The sequence below is a fragment of the Alligator mississippiensis genome, chromosome 3, assembly GCF_030867095.1.
Source record: "Alligator mississippiensis isolate rAllMis1 chromosome 3, rAllMis1, whole genome shotgun sequence".
Lineage (NCBI taxonomy): Eukaryota > Metazoa > Chordata > Crocodylia > Alligatoridae > Alligator > Alligator mississippiensis.
The window spans coordinates 255,143,311-255,164,324 of NC_081826.1; the positions used below are offsets into that span (position 1 = coordinate 255,143,311).

General features: G+C 43.9%; 1 protein-coding gene across 1 annotated transcript in view; it reads left to right on the forward strand.

Moving 5' to 3' along the window:
* The window catches only part of SV2C (synaptic vesicle glycoprotein 2C), a 224,518-nt gene that overhangs the window by 165,409 nt on the left and 38,095 nt on the right, over positions 1–21,014 (forward strand). The window contains exons 6-8 of the mRNA XM_014594370.3: positions 13,940–14,050; positions 16,326–16,414; positions 19,800–19,964. Of these exons, the coding sequence (XP_014449856.1) occupies positions 13,940–14,050; positions 16,326–16,414; positions 19,800–19,964 (365 nt within the window). The remainder of the gene's footprint in view (positions 1–13,939; positions 14,051–16,325; positions 16,415–19,799; positions 19,965–21,014) is intronic.

The window sequence follows — 21,014 nt, forward strand, 5'->3', positions numbered from 1 at the left end:
CAGGCTAGAGCTGTTCTTAGCCTGCAGGAGCTCTTTGCAAAAGTGGAGAATCCACGGATTTCTCTGCTAAAAAAGGGAAATCCGTGTTTTCTCCGATAAAAACAGGGAATCCATGGTTTTCTCTGTTTTTCCATGGGAAATGGAAAACCCAGATCCTTGGTCATGATCCACCAGGCCAGCCAGCCTAGTGAGTAGACCTGGGCATGGATCTGGGAGTTGCAGGGGCCACAAGTCAGGAGCCAACATGCCAAGTAAGGCTGTGCAAAGCTTCAGTTCGTGATTTGATTCGGAGAAGATTCGGCCCAATTTGGAGGCCAAATCTCCAAATCCAAATTGAATCGCTAGAAGCTTAAAACTTTCCAAATCGATTCGGAGCCTCCGAATCACTTCGGAAAAGATTTGGAAGAGATTTGGCAATTAGGAGATTCAGAAGGCAGTCTTTATGGGGAAACAGAAACTTAAAAGAGGGGGTGGGAGTGGGGGGTGGGGCGGGCGGGGGAGAGGGAACAGGGAGGGAAGGAGTGACACTTTTAGCTGGCAGGTGAGTGTGATTTCTCTCTGACTACCTTTCCAATCACAGTGTCTGAAGAAACAGCATAAAAGCCCCTTCAGGCTTGCTGTGCCTTTTGTGAGCTGGTTCTGAGTGAGCAACAGCATCAGAAAGGTACTGGACTGCCTGGCTTGCTTCCTAGTCAGTCAGTTGCCTGCTCCTTTTTGTTCTTAGAAAGGATTGGATAGGATATAGCTTAGCTTATCTTAGTTTAGCCTATCTTAGAATCTCTCTACTTAATACTTACCCAATTCATTTCTTTCAATTCATATTTGTTCTCTTTTATTTTTTGTAAACTTCTAAAAAAGAAAGCTCAGTGTTTTCACTGGCAGTGTGATCCATCACTGTGCAGGGAAGCACACATTACACACACTCACACAGATCATAGAAATAAGTCATATATTTATTGAAGAAGAAGCAATTTTATATAGTTATTACATTAGTTATTAATATCATTATAGTTAGTTTTAATAGTGTACATACAGACTAAAGACAACATAGAAGAAGTCAGAGATTCAGATTTAAATTAACACACAACACAGAACTCAGAGTCTTAGAAGAAGCAGAAGGAGAAGTCAGTCGTACATCACAGAAGAGCAACACACACCATAGTTATTATTCATAATCAATAACCAGATCCATCAGCAAGCCACAGTCCACTACACACAACACAAAGCAATCTAATAATCGCATAACCCAGAAGAAAAGAAAAATCAGTCACACATTGTCACAGGAAAGCAACACACACCATGGTTATTATTCATAATCAGTAATCAGGTCCATCAGCAAGCCACAGTCCACTACACACAACACAAAGCAATTTAATAATCGCACAACCCAGAAAAGAAGAACCATCATCACAGAAGAACAGCACACAAATTTATTAGTTATTATTTATAATCAGTAATCAGATTAATCAGGCCATCACAGTCCACTACACACAACACAAAGCAAACTAATTGCACAACCCAGAAGAAAAAGAAACTAGAAGAAGTCAGACACACAGTCACACACCTTTTGCAGCACAGGAAAGTTTCATATGAAGCGTGCTGGAAAGGCAGGTGCCAGGTCTTCTGGCAGGGGAGGGAGAGCAGGTAGAGGGAGAGCTAGAGCTGCAAGTCCCTGTCCCCCTCCCCCCAACTTGTTCCCAAGCAGCCATGAGGTGGAAGCAAGGAAGTGGGAGCAGTACCTGTACCTGACATCCCTGCACCACCTCCGCTAACTCCAGCAATAGGCACCATCAGCAGCAGCATCTCCTCTACCCCAATGTCATCTCCCAGTGTGAGCCTCCTACTGCCAGAGAAGGAGTTGGAGCTGGAACTAGGGGAACTGAGCGCCTTGGCTCAAGCAATTCTGGGGACCGAGGGGAAATAAGAGTTTTTGCTCCGCGCCCTTCAAAATTCCCCTAGACCCGGGTCTCCTTCTCCAGAAAGCAGCACCTTGAAGGAGGTTGAGGTTGTGGAGACTCAGGCAAGTGACTCGGATGAGGCAGCTCCTCCTGCTGTTGTGCCTCAGCCTGCTGAGGAGGGGGATAAGGCAGCATCCCCACCCTCAACCCAGAATCGGGTGAGTAGCATCATGTGGGAGCATTCTGAGCTGGCAGATGATCCCAGGTTTGCTATCTGCCAGCACTGCTGAAGGCAGATCAGCCAGGGCAAGGAGGTGAAACAGTTCACCACCATGGTGATGCTGCTGCATCTCAGGAGGCAGTGCCCCCTTGCCCTTCTTCCTGCTCAGCCCAGCACCAGTGCGAGCATGCCCAACGGGAAGTCCCCTGCTCACTCCAAAGCCCCCATCCCCCCAAAACAGAGGCAGGCCACCCTGGAACAGTGGGGGAAAGCTGCAGACAGAGGGGGGCGCTTTTCCAAGGCGAGTGAGATCACCCAGACCATTGGGGAGATACTTGCTCTGGATAGCCAGCCGTCCTCCTTAGTTGAGCGGCCAGGGTTAAGGGGCTCATGGCACTTGTGGCCCCATCTTAGAAAATGCCTGCAGGCACCACCTTTAGTAGGTGGTGTTCTCCCTGTATGATGGAAGCAGGGAGTACTTGAGGGAGGAGCTGCGCAAGGCAAGGCTGCAGGTAGCCTTGCACTTCACCTCAGACATCTGGAGCATCCAGGGTGGCTATCATGCCTACCTCTCCCTCACAGGGCACTTGTGTGGTCAGGCTGTCAGTGGGCCCTCCTCCAAGCCAAGGTGCTGGATGATTCCCACATGACAACGGAGATCATAGTGACCATGAACCGCATGGTGCAGGGATGGCTCATTGGGCAGGCCAAGCTCACCCGCGGGTTCATGGTCCCTGACAACGGGGCCAATATGGTCAAGGCTGTCTGTGATGCCAACTTTGTTGGCATCCACTGTGTGGCACACAGGCTGCACTTCATAGGGATGCCTTGGAGAGGGACAGGGCTGCTGGTGATGGCGCCGCCACCACTACTGCTACAAGCCAGCTGATTTCAAAATGCAGGAAGGTGGCAGGCTACTTCCACCGCAGCTTCAAGGGGGGCAAGATGCTGTGGGAGAAACAGGAAGAGCTGAGCATCCTGCAGCACAAAATCATGCAGAATGTGGAGACTCGGTGGAACTCCACATGCCTGATGCTCAAAAGGCTGGTGGAGCAACAGAAGGCCTGGCACACAATGCAGGCAAGAAAGCCAGTCAGTGAAAATGGAAATGGAGGCACCAAGGGGTGAGGGACAGGCTGGAGTGGTGGGGAGGGGGAAAAGGGGATTTACCAGTGCAGGTAAAAGTGCAGAGGTGCCTGGGGAGTCAGATGTCCAGCAGGTTGCAGTGTGTCAGAATTCCACTGTGTGTATCGAGTCCATGAGTTTCTGTACCTACTACCTAGGAGTCTGATGAAGTCAAGTTCATAGGCCCTGTGGTTTGTAGGAAAAGTGGTTTGTAATTTGTTCCTTCTCAGGATCAGGCCTGAGAGACTGGAGGGAGAGTGTTTTTTGGGTGAGGAATGTGCCCCCACAGGTAGTTGGGTATTATTGTCTTTGATAGATTCTGGTGTGCAGTTTGTGGGGGTACTGGAGATAGTTGGCAGGTTTTGTGTTTTGAGCTGTAGGAAGTTGGCTTCAGTTTTGGTGATGAGGTTAGGTGCTTGTTTGAATTTACAAACCACTTTTCAGAGCCGGGCCTATGAACTGTACTTCATCAGCCTCCTAGGTAGTAGGTACAGAAACTCATGGACTCCATATACACAGTGGAATTCCGGCACACTGCGACCTGCCAGACATCTGACACCCCAGGCACATCTGCACTTTTACCTGCGCTGCTACATCCCCCTTTCCCCCCCCCCTCCCCCACCCCAGCCTGTCCCTTACCCCCTGATGCCTCCATTCCCATTTTCACTGACTGGCTTTCTTGCCTGCATTGTGTGCCAGGCCAGCCTTGGGCTTCTTTACTATTCCTTCCTTCCAGGACCAGGAGACATACCAACTGCAGGTGCTTCCTCCACCTGACAAAGGGTTTTTCAACCTGAAAGCTTCCTAAGATATATTTCTCTAACTATTCTGTTTTTTTTCATAATAAACATATGAACATAAAAACACAAGATAAGCCATCACACACCATGAGTAACATATATCCAACACAACATCTTCACTTCTTGCTTTCAATTCCTTTATACAAAGAAAGGCTCTGTGACAGTTTGGCTAGGCTACCAGAGATGCTGCTGGTGCTACTGGTGCTGACTGCTGAGTTACCTAAGTTATTTTGACCTGCTGATGTTTACAGTGGTGGACTGCACTGAGGCTGTAGGGGAGGAGGAGACCTCACTGGGGCACACTGCCCTGTTGTGCAGAAGCCCCAGCACCAGGAAGGGCACACCTAAACACACGCACAGTGTCACCCACTCATGTCACAAGTTTTCCCACCTGCAGCCAGAGGTGCAGGGCCCCAAAACCCAGACTCCCCCTGCACCTATCTCCTTGACAGCTGGCAGGCTTTGTGGCTGCAGCAGGGCCTAGAAGGCCTGCAATTTTCATCCCCTGTGCCTTAACACACACAGTGTCACCTATGTCACAAGTTTTGCTTGTCAGCAGCTTGAGGTGCAGTTTCCCAGAAACCCCTGCACCTACCTCCTTGAAACTTGGCAGGCTTTGTGGCCTCAGCAAAAGCTACCATTGCTGCAGTTTTTACCCCACTGTGGTGTAACACACACACGTGAGATGAGTTTTGCTTTCACAGATTTGAGGTGCAGTTTCCCAGAAACCCCTGCGTCTATCACCTTGACACTTGGCAGGCCTCATGCCCTCAGCAGAGGCTACCACCCTTGCAAGTTTCATCTGAATCATCCAAATATCGACAAAGTTATAGATATTTAATTGATTCCCCATTATAGTCTATGGTCATATCTCTGAATCTCTGCAAATCGGCTCTGAATCTTCCGAAGCAGATTCAGCCAAATTGAATTGGAAAAGTGATCCAAATCTCCAAATTGAATTGCACGCATCTGAACCGGCCAAATCCAAATCAAATAGTTCCCTATTCACACAGACCTAATGCCAAGCCAGGGTCAGGAGTCAGGAATCAGAAACCTGTTTATCTCCTTACACCTGATTTCCTGGATTTTACTTCCTGACTTTACCCTGATTCCATTTTAACTAATATTATTATTAGAATGGCAGGATTCTGGTTTAAAATCCTGCCTCTTCTACAGTTTCACTTGCTCAAATTGTGCTATATAGAAGACATCAATAATCCCCCTTCTCTTCAATCTCCCTGGCTAGCTTTTCTTTCCCACACTTCTGCATTTTCCGGGATGGTACACTATGTCAAAGACATTGAGAGGCTCTTCTCCCCCACAGAAAAGGTCCAGGTTTTCCAGAGGTTACAAGATATTGCCAGGCAGAATGATTTTGCTGTGGCCAGGGCTACTTGCATTGCCCCTCTATATATTCGCTGGAAATTAGATTGTCGGGGGGGGGGGAGAAAGGTATTTACAGCTGGATCTCAATAGTAAATGGCGAATCTCTTTGACTATACTCGGGACTGAACAGATGCCCACAGCTGTTTTAGCTGTACGCAGACTTTCCATTCCAAGGGCTAAAAGATGTTGCCCAGCCTGTCTAGGAGCTTTGGAAGACACTATTCATCATAGACATGTTCCCCACTGCTGTCAGCTTCTGCAGGCAGTCGCCGCTCGCCACCCTTCCCTCCTGCCCCCTGCTGCCGATGCCACTGCCAGCTTCTGCAGGCAGTTGCTGCTGCCGCCGACGCTGGCTTCTGCGGGTGGTCGTCACTTACTGCTGCTGATGCCGCTGCCAGCTACTGCAGGCAATAACCTCTCACCAACACTGGATTCTGTGGGCGGTTGCTTCTCGCAAACCTGCTCCCGCCACCACCGCTGCCAGGTTCTGTGGGCAGTAGCTGCTTGCCATCCTGCTGCCAACACTGCTGCCCACAAATTGTGCCCCCCTCAGTCTCGGGAGGCACCAGTCGTTTATGCTATTCATTATGTTTTAGAATGTCCTCTATTTAATGAAGAGGACATTCTAAGGAGAAAGCATAAGAAGAAAGTATTTATCACGTTCTTGAAGAAATTGACATACTTCTCAAACAAAGAAAAATTAATATGGCTCCTGCAGCAAACAGATCCCTATTTAGTAAGCCATCCTACAATTTTTGCTTACAAGGCTGAAGTGATCAGAGCTAAGCATCCTTTACTGTTGATTGACTGATAAACTTTATCACTATATTTGTTTTTTATTGTGTTAATTGTGGACCTATGCACAACATTTTTATAGATTCACGACCATATTTTTACTTGATTATGTTACGTCTTACTAGGAATAATGCTTTCATAATGGTTGTCCCTATTTTATTATTATATTTGTATTTCTGTTGTTTTTGTTTACATATACATTATGGTTATTTGTCTGTTATGTTGTTTTCGGGAGCGTGGCTTTCAGCCAGAATCCTTAATAAATTGAATTGACATTGAATTTACCTCACCTTGGTTTCTGCCCACTTTTTTCTGATTCCAGACTTCAACTCAGACTCTTTGTGCTTCCAGACTGCCTTGCTAGCTCCTTGACCCCTTGTATTTCATATCCCTGTCCTCTAACAGTCAGCTTGTGGCTTACCTAGGTAATCACCCACCTCCTGGTCTCATATAGCTATAGTTGCTTGCTCCAGACCCCCTGGTTAGTGACACTGCTCACAATCCTTGCTCCTTATTCTTAATTTTCACCTTGGTCTCTGGTCTACCTAGGGTGACTGCCTACATTCTGGTCCCTATAGACCTTGGCTTCCTCACCTGCCTGCCCCGATCAGCACTATTCTGAACATTTGCTTCCTGGACTTTGTCTGTTCCTGATCCTCTGGACTATGACTGCCTATGGCAGTGATACTCAACCAGTGTTCAGAGGCATTCTCGGGTGCCTTGAGATCCTTTGAAGAGTGCCACAAAAATGTGAGGAGATAAGAGAGGTGTGAGAAGATACACAAATAAGGGTAGGCTCAGGCTCCAGGTGCAAGGAAATTAGCAGGCTCAGACTTTCCCTGTTTGGCAACTACCCTGTACCCACTGTCTTGCCCTTCTGCAAGGAGGTGTGCTCTGTAATAAATAGCAAGCTAGCTTTTGAAATGGAGTGCTGCTCAATTCACAAAAGTTATGGAGGGGTGCCTCAAGTCTGAAATGGTTAAGAACCACTGCCTAGGGTCAAGTCCTAGTGGTGCCCTTAATGTGCTCTCATGCTCCATTGAGTGAACAAATGTAATTGGAAGCACTTCAAAAACAAGTGCTTCCAAATACTTGCTGTTTCATTGAGGTTTTTTTTATCTCTTTGGGTCTTTTTAGAGCAAATTATAGGGGCACATATATCCGTCTCCACACCCTTTGAAGCACTTCAAATGTAATGTCTTTCCTGGGCCTGAATCAGCTGCAGAGTTGAGAATGGAATCCAGCTTTATGCTTCTGGGACCTAACCATTCTCTCTTACATTTATAACCCTGAAAGAGTGTTTTAAAACAAACTCAGAATTGTAGTTTGCCAATTTTTCCTTTATCTTGTTGCATAGATAAAGAGAGAAAAAACCTAGAGAGCTGGGATTTTTCAGTGTTACTACCATAAAGGATTAGAAAAAATGTACTGTACATCAAGGTTATGCATTGATAGGGGGTCCTAATGCAGGTCTGTGGTTTCCTAGCATGATATTAACATGATTTGAAAATGTTAGCTTATCACAATTTATTCATTAAATGATAGTAGCTTCTAGAATATTAGGCACATAATGCAGAGAACTTTTGCTTGGGTATCCCTTTAATTTAAATTACACCTGCATATTGTACAGTCTTATCTCAGCAGTTTATTCAGCTGGCATTCTTAAGCTTCACCATTTCATCCAGTAATACTTTATGCCTTGATATACTTATTAAGTCTTTCATTCAGTCGCTATGTTACTAGCTACATCAAAGAGAAATAGAGCCTTTGATAGCATAGTTTGTGAAGATAGATATCATTGTTATTAGATTCAAGACTATTTTCTTTCTTTTCCTTATTTGTGTAATTTTAGACTGTTTTCCTTTTAATACATTTTCTTACTTCTGTAATATTGTGTTTTCTAAAACCCACTTCTCATTTGACTATAATATTTACATTTGTTTCCAGTAATATTTACCTTTATTTAATACATTAAAGTGCTTTAGAAAGTACTTATCTATAGTTCTAGGCAATTGCATTAGCAGGCCACAATTCAGAACATAATCTTTCATGTGCTTAACTGTATCCATATTGGTAACGTTTTAGGTATATGCTCAACTTCCTTCCTGAACAGTGACCTTAAAAATATACATTAAGTTGCCTTGGTTCAATATCAAGTAAAAAATCTTTACAGGCACTCCAAATAAAATTCTTCCCTTTCATTCAGTTGAGTTGCATTTATGGTAGTTCATCTTTCTTTCTTTTCTGGGTGAATTTCTCTTTGCCGTATTTCTTTGGTTTGTAAAGACTACTTCTCCTTTTTAACTTCTAGCTGATTTTGTTATACTGAAGTGCCTTGTCACAGAGAGAGGCAGCTTCTTTTGCTTTTTATCTTGCACATTAATCATATACTGGAACAGGCTTCATAATATTTTTTTACAACTACCCAGCAGGAGATCTTCCACATAAAATAAATAACTCCAGTCTTGTAGATCTCATTATATTCACAAATTTTTACAGATAAATGACTTACTATGTGAAGTTAAATAACCTGGTATCCTCCTTCCTTCCGTTCTTTTTATTTATTCTGCTGAGCATTCTCATTTTTGTAGAGAAAAAGAAAATGATTGAGTTAGTTTCTTCAGGGGATTGTAAAACTGTATTTTGTTGTCATTGGTTTTGCAGCTTATCCTATAGCTGCGTTGGTATGGAGTTACCTCCTTCTGTTAAAACATGTTTCCTACCTCTATCAGAAATCATGATTATCAATATGAGGAAAATTTTTATTTTGCTACCAGAACTCAGGTTAAAAAGCCTGCCATTTTGACCTGTAGCCAGAGCACATTAGTTGCTAAAGCATAGCTCTGAGCAGGAAGCATTGCAACTTTGTCACACTGCTGGTAAAGAGTCAGGGGAAGAGCTAAGCTCCTGAATAATACAGTGACCTACTTTGAAACCTATGATGAAATACATGGTTTGGGTCAGTTATGTTCCACTTCTCCCTTCTCAGGAAAAAAAAACAACTTAAAACAGCATTTTAAATGTGCAAGCACTGCATATTCATTTCTGATCATTAGCTAATCTATTTAGGGGTCTAAACTGCAGCTATGTTGTGCAAGTGCCTTTTCTCTCAGTTGTCCAAAAATGAAATAAATCCAACTCAGCTTATTACATAAAAGTTATCTAGAAAAGCTAGCAAAAGTTCGAGACCTTTAGATTGATACAGACAAGATTTTTTAGGTTAAAATAACTCTAATAAAAGATCTTCAAGGCTTCTAGTAAAGTAATGGGCTGGCATGACAAGTGGAATTCTAAAAATACGGGGAAATGTTTATAATTAAAACTGATTAATGTTAATGAAATAAGTACCACCCCTTCTTGGAAACTGTGGCCTTGTACAAACCATGTGTTTTTCCTGGGGGAACAGCTGCTCTCCCACAAGTATACATATGTTCAGACTTTTTCTCCCAAAGTAAAAATGACCACTCCAAGAAAAAAAATTACCTTTGAACAACCAGAGTCAATTCTAGGAGAGTTTCTCCTGGGAGAGCAAATATCTGTACATGCTGTGAGCATGGGAGATGGGTGGAATGAAAAGGAGCTTTACCTTCATAGCAGTACCTCCTGTCTTTCCCTACAGTCTGGTGTTACACCATGACATCACTGAGCCTCTCTTGTCCTAGGGGTGTGTAAAGCATCCTGGCCAGGCTGGGTCATTGAGGGTGCAGACAAAAGCGCAGCTCCATACTGTAATTCAGAATGCTTTGCGGGAAGCGTTCCAAGTTACAATGATCCCCCCAGACCAAGCAGAAGTTCACTGTTGTTTCCAGGGTGGAGGGGAATCTAGCTGCTGGCTGCAGTGTACAGCCCATTTCCCCCAGCAGTGGCCCCTCCTCCCTCCCAGTCTGTCCCTGTTTTCAGAATGGGAGGGGGGAAAGAGAGCAGAGGAAGCTCCCCAGCTGGCACTAGAGGCTGAGGTGGGTGAATTGGGAGCCCTCCTGAGGTGCGGGGAGAAAGAGTCCTCAATACATCTGCCTCACCCTCTAGCAGGGACTGAAAAACCCCCAGACTGAACTCTCTCCACTCCCTCCCCCCCCCCCTCCCCCCATTCTGAAAACAGCTTGGAGGCTGAGAGGCAGCACAGACACAAGTTACAGAAGACACTATGCTTTGAAACATCTTCATCTGAACCCTTATGCATTGAGGGTTCAGATTTTCACCTGATCAGCCATTCTTGAAGCCGTCTGCAGAAATGCACGTGTATTTAGTCATGGCTGTAGACTGCTTTCTGTAGCCAGATCGGGCAAAAATTGTTACTTCTCTCTGCGCCCTGAGGGAAAGCAGGTGATATTGTCACCTCTACCAGTTATAGCCAAATCCTGAACAACACCTGGATTGTGAGCCTTGAGTTACTGTCCATACCCCCTACCTTGTATGTCATTTCTTTTCCCTACTTCATATGCATGCTTTCCAGTTTCTTTCCATTTGTCATCTGTTTTTAACAAAGAAAAAGGAAAAAAATCTGGCTCAGCCAGCCAACACAACCTTTGGCAACATTGCTGAGCCAATGCCCAAAGAAGCAACTAATAGCATTATAAATTGTCTGAAACTCATGAGTTTGTCAGGGCCCAGCATGGCTGATAAGACCATGGCTGTTTGTGTTCTTCCAGCTGTGAAGTTGTAAGTGAGAGTCAATGTATGTGAGGCAATCTCATTTCCTATCTTGGATTTTCCTTTTTATCTCATCTCATCTCATCATAGAGAATACAGTACTGGGAGTTTAACAACAGCTCCAGACCATTTCTACTACTCTTTCTCTTCAAGGCAGACAGCTATTTGAAAGTCTGCCAAAGAGTGATGAGGTTCCTGATAAAAATCTCTATAGCTAAAGGGAAAGATAATAAAAGAAATAGTTAAAAGCCATTCTTTACACGTCAGGTGCTTTGATTGGGTTTTGTTGAGAAGGGGAAAGAACAGTTTGAGTTGTTTGGGTTCTTTTTTTTTCTTTTCTTTTCTTTTCTGGTATATTTAGTAAAGGAATACATTTTAAATAGTAGAATGATAATAACTCAACAACAGTTTGACACAACCCTGGCCCACGCTTAACCTTTTAATGATGTAATATGCTCAGTAGAGATATTTGGGGAGGTTAGAGGAAGGTTAGATCGTATTAAAAATGGCCACCTAATCTAACTTAGTTTGTCCAGGTATGGACCTTACACGTAAATTGACCTAATTAGGGATTTAAGTGCAAACTGCACAGAAGTTCAGAAAGTTTAAATCAGCGTAAAAATGGCCAACCAGATCTAAGATAACCCTACGTTGGAGATAGTCTAACTTGGATCAGGTCTGGCAAGACTGATCTAACTGAACTTCTGTACAGTTCCCAGCAGAGCCCTGGGTCTGAGAAAGCTCAGCTGCTAGCCCCAGCTGGGACTGTGCTTTTCCAATCTCTTGGGCTGGCAACTGGCTATTTTTAGTTCCCCTGGGCCCTCCTCCCTCCCCGAGGCAGATGAACCTCCCTGAGGACCAGCCGGCTCCCTCCAAACCCACCAAACCCCCTGTCCTGCAAGGCATTCCCGGTGCTGGTTTTACCAGTGTTGACTGAAGTAAGTTGGGTTGTGGGGAGGGACAGGCAGGACCAGGGGGCAGAGGTTCACCAGGGGAGTGGGTGTTCACCTGGGGGTGGAGGGGAGGGGGTCTAAAAATAGCTACTGGTCTGGGGGTGGGAGAGAGCCCCCCATTCTCTGCAAAAACCCCTCTCAGACCCCACTAGCCCCCCTGATGCTGCCAAACCATCCCAGACCCCCCTCCCCCACAGTCTTCCTCATGGACCCTATTTGCATAGGTGGAGGGAGAAAGAAATATTTGTGGGGGCTTAGCATGTGTGCACATGTGCATGTACTTCCCCTCCCCCCACCCCCACCCACCAGGTAAGTCTGTGGGGGAAGGGGCAGGGGGGTAGATCAAGTCCCCAGCGGTAAGGGAAGGATTGGGGTAGGGGCTGGGGTTACTGGAGCCCCAGCCAGGCCAGGTTATGGACAGTCGGAGCCTGGGCAGCTTGTCCAGGGCTACATGGGGTGGCTTCCACCACTATGTGCACCCCAGGGAAGGCCCAGGGCTCACATGCCCACTTGATCTGTGCACAGGGCAGAGGTGGCTACCACTGTGCACTGGGCTCTGATCACACTGCAGCTGCCCCAGGAATGGTTCAGCACCATGTTTGTCCCACCACCGGACGGGCAGCACAACCCAATCCAGCAGTGGGACACATATGGCATCATACCGCTCCTGGGGCAGCTGTAGCAGAGTCAGAGCCCAGTGCGCAGCAGCAGTCGCCTCCGCCCCGCACACAGATCAGGGGGGCATGTGACCCCCGGGCCTCTGCCAAGGTACACACAGCAGCAGGAGCCCCCCATGCCTCTGGACAAGCCACCTGGGCTCTGATTGCCCCAGCACCTGCCTGGCCAGGGCCCCACTCACCCCTGCCCTTGCCCCTGCCCCACTCCTCCCTCACTGTAGGGCCTCAATCTTCCCTGCCCCATGCCCCTTCCCCTTCACTGAATAGGCTGGTACTTGCCTGCCGTGCTGGGCAGCCAGAGATCCACATGCCGGACTGCAATCCTAGCTGTGTGCGTGCCCCTCCTCACCCCTGCTGCAGCCGCCTGGAGCCCATAGTGAGGCTGCCTTGTGGCCCTACCCACGTTTGGAGGGGCTGAGCCTCTTTAGCCCCAGGCTTCCACCACCTTTTTTTATTTGTCCACCTGATCCTCCCCAAGGGCCTGCCTGCCCCCCTGATCCCTCCTGTGAACCCAGCAGTGTAGGGATGTGGCTTGGTGCCTGGGGCAAAGTGGAAGCAGCAACTTCTGGTTACCATGGTGATTGCAAACCCAAATGCATGGTTGCGGGTAGAAGCCACTTTTCTTTGCACCTCCTCCCCCCATTAATTTAGACCCCAGGGTGGTTACCTCTGTCTCCACCCCACAATGACATCACTGCCTCTTGTGTGGAACAAGAGAAGAGAATTGAATCAGTCCTGCTACATTTTGTTTGATATACTACATATTCTACCTTATTCTTTTCCAAAAACAAAGTGTATATTTCAAATTGGAAAACAAGTTGTAAGGCCAACTCATCGCATACTTTATTCAAGTTGTAAGAAAGTTGTCCTCATAATACCACCTAAAATCCTAAATTTTCAGTTAGCCTCCCAGTTCTTTGCAAAGTTGTGTAATTTTTTGCACATAAACTAGTGTTTGAATATTTAGACATATAGGCCCCTGAACAAAACTGTATGCAGTTGCATACCTAGTTTGTGCATGTAAATTACATTAAGTGTGTAAATATGCTACTGAAAGTCATAAACATCCAGTTAAGATATTCTGAAAATCTATCCCAAAGGCAAGTCTATACTTCTGTTGGCCTGGGTATATCAGTCTGGAATGGGGAGTAGTGTGTTCCCTGTCCAAAACAGCTGTGCCCACCCGTCATATAGACACAGTCACACCAGCAAAGTATACTTTTACCAGGATAAGTAATGCAGGATTGTTTTTCTATTTTGGTATAAAGTACAGTTTTGCTAGTTCACCAGTATCCACAGTAGAACACATCAGTATGCCTATACCTATAAGGTGCTCCTAGGGCAGACATAGAGCCTTCCGGTATGTCCATCTTTGATTTATGGAGCTGATTTAAATTTTCAGTGCAAAAACTGCTGCTATGCTTCTATTTTACAGGTTAACAGAATCAAAACTCCAAAACAGATAGATGAGCTCATAGAAATTGAGAGTGACACAGGAACTTGGTATCGAAGGTGTTTTGTTAGAATCCGCACAGAGTTATACAGTGTAAGTAACAAAAAGCAATGTTCTAATTGATTCTTGATTTACTCTCTGTACTTTAATTAGTGTCCAGAAATGGGATTGATGGAGTGACCTGATGCTATTGACCGGGGCGCTCAACCTCCAGCCCATGGGCCAAATATAGCCTGTGGAGCCATACATATCCAGCCCACAGGGCTCCCCATGGATTTGGAAATTTGGCAGTGGGGGAGTGGTGGCAATAAATATAGACACCCTCCTCCACTGTAAAATTCCCAAACCCTGAGCCCTGCACAGCAGGCCAGGGCCAGCTCACACCCACTCCTCCCACTCCCATGGCTGGATCAGACCAGGTCATACCTTTTCCCTGGGCCTGGATGGGATAGGGTCATGCCCCCTTTCTCCCATGGGGCTGGGTTGGGGCCAGCTCAAGCCCACTTCCTCCATGGGGCTGGTTTGGGGCTGGGCCACACCCCCTGTCCCCCACATGGCGCTGGGCTAGTACACACCCTTCCCCCACAGGGCCAAGTTGGAACTGGAATGCCCCCTGGCTCCCATAGGGCTGGACCATACCCTCTTCCTTTCCCCACCATGGAGCCAGGTTGGAAATGTGATGTCCCCTGTCCTCTTCTGCATGGCTGGATGGGACCCTGCTGCAATCACTTCATGCCAGATCACTATGATCAGCCGGATCCAGTCCCCAGATGGCCTGGGCACTGCCCATCTGGCACACCGATCAAAAAGGTTAAGCACCACTGCTAAGACAGCTATTGTGCCATACACAGAATATGACCCCTGAGTCCAAAATAAATCATAAGATTCTAGTTTCTTGGGCCCATGAAAGCACTGGTGATGGCTCCATTCTTCAGAAAAAAGACTCGGGTATGTGAGTAATTCCTAAGTATAGTATGGGAGTATGTTCTAACCATTGCTGTTACATTTGCCCATACATTTCACAAGTGTAATAATAAATCAATACAAATGTAACAGTGGTAGTGCTACAGTGATGTAGCCAAAATGTTTCATGAATTTTGCCAGAGGCAAGGATTTCTTAGGGTGATATTTTTATGGAACTAGCTGCATAGCTGGGATAGAGTTAGACAAGGTTTCAAATGCAGAGCATTATTCATCAGGTCATAATAAGTATCAAAAGGGTATAAACATATAACAACATAAAGGTTTTACCAATATTAGTTTAGGATAGGATAAACAATAAAACCTTGAATGTGTAATGCAGGTCATCCCATAAAAGTGTCAATAAAACCTTTATTGGACACTAAACCATCATTTGTAGAACATATGCCAAATACTTTACAGAAAATAATATTTAATAATATATCAGAGAATTTAAATAAGTTTATTGGGTCTGTTTTCTATAAAATCAAGGAATTTCTGTTACTTTGATTTCTACAATGTAAAACTTGAAAAGAAAAATAAGATGTTATGAATTTAGAAGCAACCAAAATGACCCAAAATTTTACAGTGTTGAATCTGACATCTTAAGACTTAATAGAACTGAAAAAAATGTTGGCTGGTCAAAATTTTTCAGTCAGAATGATATCCATTGAAAATAAAGTTGTAAAAATGTTAGTGTTGATTTTTTTTTTTACTAAGAAACAAACAAAAATCCCTGAACAGTTGAAAATAAAAAAATTATATGTGTTGCATCAGTTTGTACTGTATCTCATAGGAATTGCAGGGCTGTTATAGTTTGTTTCCATTCTCTTCTTAATCAGGACCCTGGTCAAACAAACATGTTCTCTCCCATCTCCAAGGGAGGGACAGCTTTGAAGCTGTAGTGGAAAACTATTTTTCAGCCAGTTCCACTGTTTAGCTTCAAACACACGGGCAGGCACAGTTCCTTTTCCTCCATATATCCATTTCTATCTGTAATTGATCACCACATATCAGACCTTAAAGACAACACCATTCCAATGTGGAATACTGCCTGTCACACACTCAGAAGAAGAAAGCATTTCAGACAGGTTTGTTTTTTGGGGGGTTGGTTTTGGTTTCAGGTGCTTTTTTAACATGGTGATTGTTTAAAAGCTGCCAAGAAGTTAAGAATGTTGAAAGTAGTCAAAATGGAGGCCACAAAAGTATATTATAGATAGATGTAAGGTCCTTTTACCTACCCCAGGGTAGAGATCTGACCTGAGAATTGCAGCTGTAATATCGTCCCTGTTGTCTCGTGTTTACTGCTACCTTGATAAAGCAGAGAATCAGTACCTAATCTTCTATAATTTAACTAAATTGTCTAAAATTCTCTTTGAAAATAAGCTTGTTTTCTCATATATTACAGATTTGGTTAACATTTATGAGATGTTTTAACTACCCTGTCAAAGACAATACAATCAAGCTAACAGCTGTCTGGTTCACTCTGTCGTTTGGGTAAGACTGATGTAGATTCTTGGATAATTTTTAATAGTCAGCCTGTTTATGTAAAAAAAATTGTGATGCTCCCCTCAGGCTGCATACAAATCTGCTTTGTTGCTCTAATTTAATATTCTTTTTGACAACACTTAATCAATAACCTTTTAAACGGAACATTATATTTTGGAGTTACTCCATGTTTAGCTATTCAACTTGCCACTTTAACGAATTGTGCCTTCCAAAGGTTTAGAATCTTTTGGTGGTCAGTACCCCTTAACTAACCAAAAACTGAGGAACCCCAAATCACTTTTGAAAATGTAGAGCCAGAATACAACCTGCTTGAATAAAATTAGTTTTAACTAAAATTTAAAAAAAGGAATAAAGGGTCAAATTTTATTTGTACAGCACTTGGAAAACATAGAATTATTATTCCACAGACACCAATGACCAAACCATGATCCTCATTATGGTAATGTCCATGACTGGGGTCCTGAAGTATTTAATCTTAATTATGGCAGGCAGGGTTCTTTGAGTGATATCTTTTATTAGACCAACTGAGTAGCTGGGGAAAAATGTTTTAGGCAAGCTTTCAGATGCAGTCACCTTTCTTCAGGCATAGGGAGTCTCTGCTGGTCAAAGACTCCAAGGAACGAGAGAAGCTAAAAGTGTCAAAGGATGTCACAACAAACACCTCCATAACAACCTCTCCCTCTCAGAAAGAAGGGCCATAGAATCTCTAAGATCCAACCACCAAATAGTAATAAAAGCAGCAGATAAAGAAGGAGCTATAGTTATCCTTAACCGTGAAGACTACACAAAAGAAGCCAACAAACAACTCTCCAACGCTACCTACTACAAAAAACTAGAGGAAGATCCCACTCCCCTTTTTTCCTCAAAACTTAAAACCATCATCAGATCATTTCCATCAGAACTACAAGAAAAACTTCAGACCCTGATCCCTCCACTACCCAATCCAGGGACTTTTTACCTGCTCCCTAAAATCCACAAACAAGGAAACCCTGGCTGACTTATCATTTCTAACCATGAAACTCTAACAGAAAAAATATCACGTTTCATCTAATCCATCTTAAAACTGCTCGTCACTCAAAGACCGAGTTTCATCCCAGACACAACAGACTTCCTGCGAAAACTCAAAAACATAAACCACCTTCCCAGCAATACCCTCCTAGCCACCATGGATGTCCCTAGCTTATACACCAACATCCCACAACAGGATGGCATACAAGCCTGCCTCACATAGCTACAAGAACAAGACTACAACTCAGAGTACAGACCCCAGGATATCACTGAACTCATACTTCATCCTCACACACAGCAACTTCAGTTCCAACAACCAACACTTCCTCCAGACCATGAGCACAGCCATGGGCATCAAAATGGCCCCACAATATGCCATCCTTTTTATGGCTCACCTAGAACAGAACTTCCTCAAGAACTACACCATCAAACCCTTACTATACCTGTGATACATAGATGACATCTTCATCATTTGGACTTGAACCCTGCAGTCTCTAATTGATTTCCACCAAAAATCCAACAATCATCACCTCTCCATCAGATTATCACTTGAATACTCTAACACCAGCATTTCCTTTTTGGACGCCATGATCAATATCCAACGTTGTGTGTAGACAAAACAAGGTGTGTGTGTGTGCATGACACTTTAAAGTGGGCTAAATGCTTTTGCACTGCTTTAATGGTGTCAGTGTTTACACGCCTCAGTGGTGTATTGCGCATTAATTCCAGCCGCTGTAGGAAATGGAGTGGCATAATGCACCTTAAATACTTGGGGCGTAGCAAACTAAACCTCATAAATCTAGTGGATACAAAAAATCATAGACTCAATATAGACATTGGATTTATGATGCATTACAACCTGCCTGCCATCTGATTCATCAGGTACATGCCTAACCTGACCTCTTACTTTCTTTTTTCCCCCCACCTTTTCTCTCCTCCTCCCCTACTTTTCTGCCTTTTGTCTTCCTGATTTCCAACCATTTCCTTTTTCTTTGAGAGCCTCTCTTTTTTACCTTGTGCTATTACTATTATCACTGTAGTGTTTCCCTTTGGCCTTTTTCCCCCCTGCCTGCTTCCCCCTCCCTTACCTGTTTTACCTTTTGTCTTTCTAATTTCTACCTATTTACATTTTCACTGACATCCTGTTACACATTTAGCTTCTCTCATTCCTTGGAGTCTCAGGCCAGTAGAGACTCCCTATGCCTGAAGAAGGGTGACTGCATCCGAAAGCTTGCCTAAAACTTTTTTCCCAGCTACTCAGTTGGTCTAATAAAAGATATCACTCAAAGAACCTTGCCTGCCTATGTCCTTAGACCAACATGGCAACAACCAAAAATCCAGTAATCTTAATAATGATGTTCACTTTAATGAAAAGAGCTTGTGAAAGATTCTTCCAGCCACATAAGTTCTATCTTGGGACTGCATAGTGTGCGCTGCTAACAGAGTAAACGTACAGAGGGCTGCGTCTCCCTATAATCCCAAATTGGTGTTTCTGCCAGTCCTGCAATGATAATGATTATACTGTGAATCATAAAAGGAAAGATCACTGATCCCACAGGTCCAGTGCTCCTGTTGCCCATGCAAGCACAACACCTAACCCAGCAGCAGTAAAGGGGTCATTGAATCCAGGGGTGGGTCCCCATGTGCAGGAGCATCTGGTTTGTGGTGCCATGAACTGCACATAGGGAAGGTAAAAACGTGTGCCATGCTGCAAATTTGCATTGCAGTGACAAAATTTGCTACCAGGAAATTCCAGTAGCAAAAAAAACTAGGAGGAAAAATGTGGCACAGAGCATGTGTCAGTAGCATGTGCTGGAACGAACAGAGGGGTGGCCATCCAGACCAACGCTGTGGCTGCTGGCCAGGCTCCATGCTGCTGGATCTGTGCCCCTGCTACACCAAGGCACCAGGTAATGCTGCTGGGGCCAGCACAGATGCTGACCCTAACCTGCCCTACTCCTACCCAGGACAATTTGCCGCATGCCAAAGCACACTTGCAGGAGTGGGCAATGGGGCACAAAGCAGCAGCACACTATTTTGTGCCTTTACAAGTACATGTCCCTCCACATGGAGACCCCCTCCAGGAGTTCTGGTCCCAGGTTGCGAAATGGATTCTCCCTCACATCTCTTATACTGTTTATCATTGTAAAACTCTATTATTCTGCCTTTAGCCAACTAAAATAAATTTCCTCCTAAAATCATTCTGATGTTTAAAAAAATCTAAGCTTCCTACTTTAAAAGTGCTTGTGTAAAATCCAGTCATTTGCTCAAGATATTTCAATGGTACCAGTTGGCTCCTTGGTCTGATACACAGTTCTGAACTAAAGGTAAACTCCATGGTTGAATATTTTTCTCCTTTTCACAGCTACTATGGCCTATCTGTTTGGTTTCCCGATGTCATTAAACATCTGCAGTCAGAAAAATATGCATCTGAAGTGCATCGTTTTTATGGGAAGAAATATATTGATACCAAGTTCAATTTCACATTGGAAAATCAGATCCACATTGATGGAGAGTTTACCAATGACAGGTCTAGAAAAAAACTTTCATATCCTGTTTTGGTTAAGAAAATATTGCTAATTTAACTTAAGTTTTATGGTTATGTGTTAATAAACTAACACTTTTCAATATTAATATTTAATAGTCTGAGGAGGGGGCACATTGGGAGATGGGTTCTACTCTTATTTCCTTAGGGCTTGATTTTCAAAGACATTTGCCATATTCTGGTAAATTGGACTGTATAGGGGGGAAAGGGTCTGTATAGGTGAATGAGTTCCTTTCCCTTTGTTTCCCTGAGGAAGCAAACCAAGGAATATGCATAATTTTTGCTTCATTTCACAGAGAGACTGATTTTTCAGGCCTAATGCTTGGAAGGAGGCTTATTTTACTTCCTGCACTGAGAGAAAGGGTAGTTTGTTCAGTGTCCTTCTGCTTCCTGCTTTTTCCTTTGTACTCATTTAAGACCTCTTCTGACAAAATGCTGAGCTTCAGGAGCATAGACTGCCTCAGAGGATCAGCTCTTAACACAGAAAAGGATGCAGTTGAAAAGCTAAAAGCAGGAGGAAATCAATAGAACTACTGTAAAAGGAAAAAGAAAAAACATTTCTGTCCTTTTGATTTATTTATTTATTTAGTAATTGAGTCCATAAGTCTTAAGCCACTAGCTAGAATTTTACTGACTTATGTAAAGGATAATAAAATAGAGTTATATTCAGTGGCTGTTAGTAGTATAGCTACAAATAAAACATATTAAGGTTCTAAGCTTGGTCATGCCTGGTTGGCCTTGTTGTCATTGCTTATGTAATAAAAATATATATAAGTTAATAACAGTAATTGTTTTGGTAACATAAGAAGGCTTCCTTTGTAATAAGAATTTGAACTAGTTAAAGTTTTGTGTAGTACAGAGAAGTTCAAAATTGCAGGAAAAACCAGCCTGTCTTATTTTTAAGCTTGCTTCTGCCTTAAATTCGATTCCATTAAGAAGATGAATAGTCCCTTCAAAACGTGGAACCATTTATTCTCACTCAATACATCTCAGTCACAGTGCATTCTGCCAGTCTGATGTAGATCACTTCATAAA